At 49.6% G+C, this 11,391-nt stretch overlaps 1 protein-coding gene across 1 annotated transcript; it reads right to left on the bottom strand.

Annotated features, from left to right (window-relative positions):
* Positions 1 to 4,134: 4,134 nt before the first annotated feature.
* LOC127323729 (protein ENHANCED PSEUDOMONAS SUSCEPTIBILITY 1-like) lies at positions 4,135 to 5,986 on the bottom strand. The gene has a single exon (XM_051351850.2). The coding sequence runs from the start codon at positions 5,963 to 5,965 to the stop codon at positions 4,535 to 4,537; it is 1,431 nt and encodes a 476-aa protein (XP_051207810.1). The 5' UTR covers positions 5,966 to 5,986; the 3' UTR covers positions 4,135 to 4,534.
* Positions 5,987 to 11,391: the final 5,405 nt, after the last annotated feature.

Genomic DNA, 11,391 nt, shown 5'->3' with positions numbered 1-11,391 from the left:
ACCCACACAACCTTTTTATTAATTACTAGGAAAATTGCCCGTGCGTTGCAACGGAAAAAAGAAAATCGGTGTTACCCGACACACAAATTAAGCTTTCATGTTGCCATATTATAAAATTAAATTTAAATTTTTACGTAAATATGTGTATATAAATGCAAAAAATGAACACACCCAAATTTCTCATATGCAAATGCACAAACCATATCCAAAATCTGTTGTACACTCTAGTATGTGCAGACCTAGTACCATTGTCCGTAATTCACATATAGATGAAATACAGATACCAAACCTCTTTTATTTATAATTTGTAATGGTACATAGTGAGCTAAACTTATCAAATAATAAATATTTTACAGCCTAAAGAATACAAATGCTGAATCAGAATCTTATCATCCTATGCACACAATCGATCTACGAAAGAACCAAGCAATCCCACAACACTATGACGACTTGATAGCCTCCAACGATAACATTTTATGTTGCTAATATCTAGCAATGATTATTAATTCAACTCAGTAAAAAAAAAATCCCTTGGGTGGTTAGGTTGTGAGAGAGAGAGAGACAAAAAATGCGGATGTGTGCTCTTTCTTGCAGGGTCATGGCTCTCTGAAACTGAACCTGCTATGTCCAACCAAATCGTGCCACGTCCACACGTAGCACATAATCAATGCCGTCAGCAAACTTGCCAAAATCTTGAAACCTGATGCTTATGTCGATCACTATTAAACAGAACGTGTATCAAGTCCAAGTGTACCTACGTACAGAGAGGGTCATACACAATTCGCTAGCTAGTAACTCGACAGCGTATGGAATTCAGTGATGAGAAATCCAATCACGGTGTCCACCGCTCCCGCAACGACACATATTGGCACTACTCACAGCGGGATTCAGATGGAGATACACATCAGCGCAGCCAGCCCAAACTATCGATGCACACCACCATAGTCGGCAGCAGGACGGTGTCGACGATGCACAGGGTGAGGCGGCCCTCCTATGAGACCATCTCACCAAGGCCAGTACATATTTTGCAACTTGGTCCTCTCAATCTCTTCGTCTTCCAGGATTCAGGACCTGGGCGGAAAGCCGGAAACAATGACGGGACATCGGTAGCCTCGTCAACAAATTCGATCAGCATCCCGCCGTGCTCCAGCATGCATCCTCGTGGCCACCTGCTGGCTACATCCTAAGAGCATGTCTAACAGGCCCCGTATAACCTGCCCATTTCGTAAAATTCCGGCGGAATACGGGGCACGCGCGATTTTGGGCGTCTAGCAGGCCCCGTATTTGGGCCGGCCCGTTTCGGCGGAATACGGGGCCCAGGAAATCGGCCCCGTCGCCCCGTACTTATACTGGGCGCAGGTGCGAATGAGGGGTTAACCCCTCACTCGCAACCCTAGCTCCGCCGTGCGCCGCCGCCTCCTCCTCCTGCTCCGGCGAGCAATTAGTCGCTCCCCCGCGCCGCATTCCACCCCAGATCCGGCATGGACGCCCGCCGCCGTAGTACCGCCTCGCCGGCGAGCGGATCGAAGCGATCCCGCTCGCCGGACAACGTGGAGGATGCGTGGCGGCGCCAATGCAAGAGATCCGCCGCCGGGAGCCGGCGTTTGGCCTGCAGGTACGCCGGCGCCGCGTACGTCCCGCCGAAGCTCGTTGACTTCGCGGCGGCCGGGCGCTGGTACAACGAGGATCCGCCGATGAAGCCGATGAGCGGGCCCAAGTTCGACGAGTGGCGCGCCGACTGGGAGCGCCGCCGCTGGGCGAAGGAGGCTTGGAGCAGCGGGAGCACCAGCGCTAGAGGAGCTCCGCTCGCCGGCGATGACGAGGAGGCCCCCGACTTGTTGAAGGAGCTACGGCAGTTCCTCAAGGACGACGCCAAGGCGGAGGAGGAAGAGGTGGCGGCGGCCATCGCCGCCGCGAAGGAGGCGGAGTTGTGGGAGGCGGAGGCGGAGGCGGACTCGTACCTAGTCGACCTCCCCGAGTAGGATCGCGCATTCTGGATGTAGAATCGTTGATCCGTATGTATGATCCGTAGTATGATCAATGAAATCGAACTTCTCGGGGTTTTTATTTTTGAAAATACAGGGCGAAATACGGGTTCTGCTAGACGGAATGGCTTTCCGTTGGTAACTTTTCGATACGGGGCGAAAAAGCAGCGAGATACGGGCAGAAATATAAGGGGCCTGCTAGACATGCTCTAAAGGCGCCCACCCGCGCGCCACTTCCTCCTCCAGATCATCCGCCTCCCGCGATCGCCACGGTCGCTGCCGCCGCACGCCCTCGCAGGTGCGAGCAGGAACGGTGGAGGCCATAGTCTCTCGGCTGTTATGAGCGGGGTTGGGCGAGTTGGCCTGACTGGTAAGCGGATATGGCATACTACTCCTTTATTGAATTGAGAAAACCTGATCGATCACGAGTTGATGCACGGATTTCTCACAGATGGCCAGACTCAGGGCGATGGATGGACGGACAATAGCTCTCTGTTGCTAGCCGGCGCCTGGCATCCCCTCGGGAACTCTTTACGTAAGCCTTGGCACTGACCGTCGGTGTAGGTTCCAGATGACGACGAAGGTCGGGGGAACCCTCTGCAGACTGCAGGTTCTTGAGCTCGTCGAGGAAACGGCTTGGCCGCTATCGAAAGGAGGCCAGTAAGAGCCAACGGGAAGGAGTTCTTTCGCGGAATGGTATGGGCGGACTCTGGAAACGTTTCGTCCCTGGGCTCCCGCGAGGCCCAGGGCGAAACCCTAAATCGCCACAGCCGCCGAGCTCTCCTCCCCCTCCCCCGCTTCACCGCCGCCGGGCGAAGCTCAGGGGCGGCGGCGGCGGGGCACCTCTCCCCTCCTCGCGGTGTCGCCGGCGCGGCGGTCTCGTCGCGAAGGGGCGCGACGCTGACAGGGGGCGTGGCGGCGCGGCTGCTCCAGCGGCGGCGTGGTGGCTCTGTGTGTTGGGCGCACTCGTGGCGGCGGCGGCTCCAGCGGAGGCGTCACCGGTGCCGGGCGGGCGAGCTCGGCCGGCGGCGGGATCAGGGCGGCGAGCACGGCGGCGCGAACTTCGGCGGCCACGGCCGGGCGGGCCGGCGGTGGCGAGGCCTTCAGGGATGGAGCAGGGCGAGGCGTGGGCTGGGTGGCCACCCTGCGTGCGGGTTGGGGCAGGGGCCCGGGCCCTGCCAGGCCCAGTTCGCCCCCAGATCTGGTACCCGGCGGCCATGGTGGCCGGCGGCTGCCTCTCTGGCCTTCTTTGGGGCTTGTTGGTCGAACCTCGCGGCGGTGTTTCTTGCTTTCCTCGGTGCTGCAGCGGGCAGGGTTGGGATGCCGGGGCGGCGACCCTGGAAGGGGGGAGTTATTTGGTTGGCGGGCGAGCCAGTAGCTCTGGTGCTGGTCGGTGCCATGGTCGTGGGGGCGACGCGTGGTATTCGGCGAGTCAAGTGGTGTGGGGTGTAGATGGTGGGGAGGTTGCCAAGGGGAAACCTTTGCCCCTCGGGCCACGGCGGCGGCGTTCGCGGACGGCGTTCCCTTGTTGAAGGCGCCGTGAGGCCAACCTCCGTCCCTCTACTTCGTCCGGGTGAAAACCCAAGATCCTCGGATCGGGCGGTGGCGGCACTCCGATGTCGTGCTCTTCTTGAAGACACCGTCTTGGAGCCCACAGCGCGAGGCTCACCGAAGGTTGTGACGGAGGTGATTCTTTGGCGATCTTCGGCAAGGCTTGCTCCGTGCCCTTCCCTTGTCGAGCTTCCTTGGCGCTGCTCTTCGGTTTGCGAGCAACGTGGGTCGGTCCCCGGTGGTGGTCGGCTTCCGGTGGTATTTCTGCGACGGAGGAGTTTTGTTGAGGCGCGCGTGAAAATGGCTCGCTCTCGAGTGAGCACCGGCCCGACACTGTAGACTCATGTTCTTTTGCGAGTCCTCGTAGGTGCTTTGCCTGAGCCTTTTGGTCGTGCTTCCGGTTGTAGTTTCTTCGGTAGTTCGTGTAGGTGTGTGGTGTCGTTCTGTAAGCTGGGTTCAGCACTTTGTATCGTTCTCACCGTTGTTGGCTTTGTTAATTCAAAGTCGGGCACTTGAGTGCCTTTTATCTAAAAAAAGTTCTTTCGCGGAATCGTGTTCCAGGCTCCGCGAAGGCCGGCAGGACGCAGTTCGTGTTTTCTTTTCTCGTGAGCTCCCTCCCTTTATATGGGGAGTACATAACAAAGGTACACAGCAATAACTAGTCTACCTGAAACCTAGGACCTGACACGAAATCACGAATAGACTCGTGCTGTTTATTCAGCTAAGAAAAAAAACTGAACTAACTATCGAATTTCAGGCTACTCCCGCCAATAGGTTATAGTGAACACTGAGGACAGTTTCAACAAAGAACAAGAGGAGCCTGCGTACTTTGGAGTACCGGAGAATTTGGAGGATGTGATGAGCTCGACGGTGGCGATAACCAGTAGAGCAGCGGCGGATACTGCTCCTGGTGGTGCAGTGAGGAGGAGGCCATCTGAAACAAGAAAAGGCGAAGAAGCAGAGCATTTGTTCATGACGGTCGAACATCAAAACTCCCCTCATGTACGTGCAGGCGCGCCCTTCGACACGGCTGCCCAGAACTCCTCATCCTGCTCGAGCGCCGCCATGTGCTCCGGCGTCAGCGACACCTCCGCGTCCATGCTGTCGCCTCCATCTTGCCCGGGGTACAGTGACACCCAACCGTCGATCTTGTTCGCCCTGCCTCCCCGCGCCGCCAACGGTCTCCCCCACCCGAAGTCGCATCCATACATGTCGAACCGCGGCGAGCTCACGACCATCGTCTCGTGCGGGTCATGCCACCCCGTCGTGTAAACCACCGGCTTTGTCATCCACGCCGCCACGTGCGCCCTGATGGCCTCGTCCGTGTGGGCCGCCACCGCGCGTCCCACGGCCGCCGCTGCCCACCCGTGCTTACCGCGTTCGAGCAGCATCGACGCGCACACAGGCCTCTCCGTGCTCACGGCGTCGATGCAGTTGCCAAAGTACTCTGCCGGCAGCGCCGGCCGGAGCCGTGCGCGGTTGTTGATCGCCGCGCGGAACGTCGTCTCTTGCTCTGGGTCCAAGCGCCGTGCGCGGGTGATACACCGCCACACCAGCGAGCTCAGAGCCTGGAACCGTGTCAAAGCGGCGGCGCCCTCCGTGTCGCCGGCGGCATGAAGCTCTGTCCGGGCCAGCTCCTTGAGTAACTCTAGTGACTCCGCCGAGAAGTGCAGCATGCGCGTGCGCAGCTGCGGTGACTCCGGCCGCTCGATCAGTTCAGACGGCTCGGCGTATGGGAGCACGATCGGCGACGCCGTGCCGCCGTCGGCTGACCAACGCTCCAGCAAGGGCGCCTGGCGCGATGTCAGGGGGAGAGGGGATTCTCCTTCGGGTACCGGGACCGCGAGATTAAGCTTGGCGCGCGCGATCCTGGCCCAGTCGTTGAGGAAAACCCACAAGGCGGTGCCGTCGGCCAACACGTGGTTGCAGACAAAACCGACGAAGACGCCGTCGACGAGCTCGGTGACCTGGACGACGAAGAGGGGGAGCTCGTGGCCGTCGAAGCCAACGGCGTCGTCGAGTGGGAAGAATGACTGGACGACGCGCGGCACGTCAGCGTCGTGAGGAATCACGTCGGCGATGGAGACGCCGTCGGCGTGGGCGTGGACGACCTCGACTCCTTGTCCGTCGCATTGGATGGACACCGAGCATCCCACGACGTTACCGAGCTCGTCGCGGTGCTGGTCTGTAACGAGGCGGCCGGCGACTGGGTAGTAGTCGCAGAGTGCATCGCCGAGTGCGGCGGCGAGGTGGTCGACAACGTGGAACGCGGGCAACGAAGAAGGCTTATGGAAGAGGAGGCCCCTCTGGATGTAGCCGGTGGAGATCATGGCGATGTCCCAGGAGGTGAGCGGGATACGGTGGCGTGGCCGCGGCCGCGGCTTCACCGTGGACGAAGACACCACGCGCACCATTGACGAAGGCTCCATTTTCGCTGTGAGGACACTAGTTTTTTTTTTCACATCCAGTGAGGAGAAGTTGCTTACCAGTGATCCGATGGGTTTGTATATATAATGCCGATTACTAACTCCGTTAGGATTATCAAAACTTTGACCAACGGGTAAGATTGTTAGATAGATCTCTCGAGCAGGACGCGAGATAACATCCTATTTAATTTAGTCTTCTTGGAACTTAAATTTAGGTAAACTGACTACGCACTCGCAAGCCTTGCTAGTGATGTGCTACTCAGTTCTCAACTCCGTTAGGATTATAAGGACTAATCAAAATTTAAGCCTAAGTTTAACATATTAAATACAAAGGATGTGGCTAATTTTCGTTTCGGTGAACCTAAAATTAACTTAACTTGCAATCACCTAATTTAATGTGCAGTTCACATGTAGCTTAAAAATGCAATTACGCACCATGTGTAATTCTTGCATACACAAATCACGATGCAAATCTAACCATTATTGAGTTGATATAGAACTAACTTAATTCTTGATTAACCTAAAATTAGCAAAAGAAAAATACAAATTATACGTTACATAAATTATACATTTAAATTTATATGTAAAAGAATATTTCGACATTATAATTTTTCTGATAAATAAATTATATTTATGAGTTAATTTTGTGCTTAAAGTTAGGCTCAAATTTAGAGGAAGACTTATAATCCCTATCCCATGTGGCACAGAGGAATATACATATCACTCCATTCTAATAAATAAGGCATCCTCATTTTCTCTTCTTTTTAACCAAGAAATTATTTTAAATATAAAAAAATACGAATATAAAATTAACATAAATAGAAAATATATTAATATTTTTATGTTTACTTATTTTATTAAAATTTATATTAAAATACGTATGCATCTTATTTATGAAAAGGGAGCGTTGACTGTGTACATCCTACTCCATCTTACTGTACGTACTACGTTACTCCATCTTTTATGTGGAGATCTAGCATTGATTCTAGCGCGTCTTAAGTGTTAGAATATTAGGTAATTTCCGTGTGAGTTTAATTACCGAAAACAACATTATACATGCATATGCATACTTAATCACACACATCGGACCAGGCACATGTATCAGATCTGAACATGGAACAAGTAGCAGTGCAAGGTAGGAGAGGAAAAAGCACGTACATCGCGATCGGGAAGGTCGCACCAGCAGCAGCACCACCACCATGGGAATTGTTGATGTCGCCCATGGTGTAGTCGGATCTGTTGATGAAGCGGTCGAACCGGCTAAGAAGAGCACGAACAGCAGCGAGCAGTCGCCGAGACGCTCCCCAAAAAGCTTATAGCCCATCTCCCGGTGCAGGATCTCAACGGACGGAGTTTCGGAGGCCTGCTCTCCCGAACGGCTGTGCACGCAGTCGCCGAGATGGGGAAGACTAGAGAGTAGCACAGCAAAAGGAACTTCGTGAGAGAGACGGACTAGAGAGTTCTTAGAGTATTATTCTCCAGATCTGATATATCTTCTTGTATAGCCTGGGAGGAGAGCCGACTCGACCGCGTTGCCACGCGTAGGAAGCCAGGGACACGCGGCGAGCATGCACATGCAGGTCGACACGTACCCAACTCAGTTGGTGCACCAAGCAAAAATTTAGGCTTCCTTGAGTGTGTCTCGAACTCGAACTCGAACTCGAGTCACGACACGTGATACGTCCATTTTGCATCACTATTTTATATCATAATTTACTGTTATTCATTGATATATTTCATATTTAGAGATGATACTTATGTCATTTCACCTATTTTTCATGTTTCATGATTATTGGAGAATTACTCACCGAGTCAGAATTCTGCTGGAAAAAGCACCGTCAGGATACAATATTTCTGAAGATCAACAATTGACGGAAAATATACCGAAGCTCCTATTTTTCCAGATGACGGAGCCAGCCAAAAGGGGAGGCCGAGGAGGGCCGCCATGGGCCCTCCCCATGGGCTGGTGCGGCCACCAATGCCGGCGCGCCACCACGTGGGGAGGGGGCCCACGACCCCCTCGGCCATCGCCCTTTCGCGTACTCCATCTCGCAGAAACCCTAAGGTGCGGGGGAACATCGAGGATAGTCATCGCCGCCTCCTCGAGGCGGAAAACACCAAAGAGAAAAGAGCTCTCCGGCAGGCAAAAATCTGCCGGGGAAATTCCCTCCCGGAGGGGGGAAATCGTCGCCAACGTCACCGTCATCGAGCTGGACTTCATTGGGATCATCATCATCATCTCCACCACCGACACCGTCATCTCCACCGCTGCACCTCGTCTCCGCTGTAACATCTAGGGTTGAATCTTGAGTATTTCATAGGGGAAACTCTCCCGGTGTTGATTACTCCTTATTATTGATGCTATTGAGTGAAACCGTTGAATCAAGGTTTATGTTCAGATTGTTATCCATCATCATATCACCTCTGATCATGTTCCATATGATGTCTTGTGAGTAGTTCGTTTAGTTCTTGAGGACATGGATGAAGTCTAAATGTTAGTAGTGAACTATGTTGAGTAATATTTAATGGTTTGATATTTAAGTTGTGGTGTTATTCTTCTAGTGGTGTCATGTGAACGTCGACTACATGACACTTCACCTTTATGGGCCTAGGGCATCTTGTATTCGTTTGCTAATTGTGGGGTTGCCGGAGTGACAGCAACCTGAACCCCCGTTGGTATATCGATGCATGAGGGATAGCAGGATCTCAGAGTTTAAGGCTGTGGTTAGATTTATCTTAATTACTTTCTTGTATTTACGGATGCTTGCAAGGGGTTTAATCACAAGTATGTATTAGTCCTAGGAAGGGCGGTGCATTAGCATAGGTTCACCCACACAACACTTATCAAAACAATGAAGATTAATCAGCTATATGAAGCGAAAGCACTAGACTAAATTCCCGTGTGTCCTCAAGAACGTTTGGTCATTATAAATAAACAAACCGGCTTGTCCTTTGTGCTAAAAAGGATTGGGCCACTCGCTGCAATTATTTCTCTCGCATTTTACTTACTCGTACTTTATTTATCTGCTATATCAAAACCCCCTGAATACTTGTCTGTGAGCATTTACAGTGAATCCTTCATCGAAACTGCTTGTCAACACCTTCTGCTCCTCGTTGGGTTCGACACTCTTATTTATCGAAAGTACTACGATACACCCCCTATACTTGTGGGTCATCAAGACTATTTTCTGGCGCCATTGCCGGGGAGTGAAGCGCTATTGGTAAGAGGAATTGGTAAGGGAAACTTTTACTGTTTGTGCTGATTTTATTTCTGCCTGCTGCTATAATTCATTATGGAGAGATCTTCTCTTGAATTTTTATTTGGAAAATCTACTACTACTGCAAAGGTAGTGGATGAGGTGCCAGGTGAGAAAGAGGTTCCATACAAAATACCTATGAAAATTATTGAACGTGTTGTGGATAACCGCTATGAAGGGGATGGAACTGTCCATCCTGGAGATCATTTACTGTTCTTACATGAATTATGCGGTTTATTCAAGTGTGCAGGTATTGCTATGGATGAAGTTAGGAAGAAACTATTCTCTATATCGCTGTCTGGTAAAGCGGCGCATTGGTATAAATTATTGAAGAATGGAGATTCTCTTGATTGGAAGGATATTGTGCCTCTATTTTATTCTAAATTCTATCCTCCAAGTGAAATTCACAAAGACCGGAACCGCATATATAATTTCTGGCCTCATGATGGAGAGAGTATTGCCCAAGCATGGGGGAGATTGAAGTCTTTAATTCTCAAATGCCCCATTCATGAGCTTCCTGGTAATATTATCATTGATAATTTCTATGCAAGACTTTCTTTTCAAGATAAGACCTTGCTGGATACTTCTTGTTCTGGATCATTTACACGCAACAAAGAAGAGTTTAAAAGGGACCTTCTTGATCGGATTCAGGAGAATACTGAAGGATGGGAGAACGACAAAGATAGAGAGTCAGGTATAAATTATGATTATAAATGCATTGAAGCTTTTATGGATACTGATAAATTTCGTAATATGAGTGCTACTTATGGTCTTGATTCTCAAGTCGTTGCAAATCTTTATAAAGCTTTTGCCTCTCATTTTGAATTGCCTAGGAAGAATTTTGACAAGTATCATGAACCGTATAAAGATAAAATTGATTCATCTATAAATAAATGTGTTGTAATTGAAACTGTTGATCATGTTCTTCCAGAAGCTTATATTGAAAAAACTCCTTTCCCTGCTAAAATGAAGGAGTATTCTGTTATAAATAGTGCGGTTAATAAAAGTGCAAAGAAACCTATAGAACCTGAAGAGCAAATAAAGGTTGAACCTGCTATTGCAATAGTTAAAGATCTTGTGACTGAAAATGTGGAAGATGGTCATATTATTTTCTGTGAAGATGCTTCTAATATTGTTTCGCATCCTAATAAGTCTAGGAAAACCAATGTTCCTATGCTCTCTGTTAGAATTGGTGATCATTGTTATTATGGTTTATGCGATATTGGTGCAAGTATTAGTGCTATTCCTTATGAGCTTTACACGGAGATCATGCATAAAATTGGTTCTTCTGAACTTGAAGATATTGATGTGGTTATTCGGCTAGCTAATAGAGAAACTATCTCTCCTATTGGTATTGTTCAAGATGTGGAAGTTCTATGTGGTAAGATTAAATATCCTGCTGACTTTTTGGTACTTGGTTCTGCTGCTAGTAAGTCTTGTCCTATTATTTTTGGTAGACCTTTTCTAAATACTTGTGGAGCTGTTATAGATTGCAAGAAAGAGAAAATTGTGACTAAATTTGCCGGTGAATCTTATGAGTTTAATTTCTCCAAATTTTCCAAAACTCCTTATAAAGCTGATTTGCCTAATAATGATTTTAGAGTTGAACAGTGTGCATCTATTGCTCTTGCTCCTAATAATCCTTTGCAGCAACATTTGGAGGATAGTGAGAGTGAAGTCTTTAGGGAAGAAAGAAATGAGCTTGATGAAATTTTCCTTCGTCAACCTATTCTTAAGCATGATTTACCGGTTGAAGATCTAGGTACAACACCACCACCAAAGGAAGATCCTGTTTTTGATTTAAAACCATTGCCTGATAATCTTAAATATGCTCATATTGATGATAAGAAAATATATCCTGTTATTATTAGTTCTAAGCTTTCAGAGTTTGAGGAAGAAAGGTTATTGGAAATATTGAAGAAACACCGAGGAGCTATTGGCTACACTCTTGATGACTTGAAGGGGATTTCTCCCTCTATTTGCCAACATGCCATTAATATGGAAGATGATGCAAAGCCTGTTGTTGAACATCAGCGTCGTCTAATTCCTAAGATGAAGGATGTGGTAAGAAATGAGGTATTAAAACTTCTTGAAGATGGTATTATATATCCTATAGCTGATAGTAGATGGGTTAGTCTTGTGCATTGTGTTCCTAAGAAAGGAGGAATGACT

The sequence above is a fragment of the Lolium perenne genome, chromosome 2, assembly GCF_019359855.2.
Source record: "Lolium perenne isolate Kyuss_39 chromosome 2, Kyuss_2.0, whole genome shotgun sequence".
NCBI lineage: Eukaryota > Viridiplantae > Streptophyta > Magnoliopsida > Poales > Poaceae > Lolium > Lolium perenne.
The sequence above is the reverse complement of the archived record's forward strand: the minus strand, read 5'-3'. Positions and strand labels throughout refer to the sequence as shown.

Coding starts and splice junctions, on each gene's coding strand:
- LOC127323729 (XM_051351850.2), bottom strand. CDS start 5,965: ATGGAGCCTTCGTCAATGGTGCGCGTGGTGTCTTCGTCCACGGTGAAG.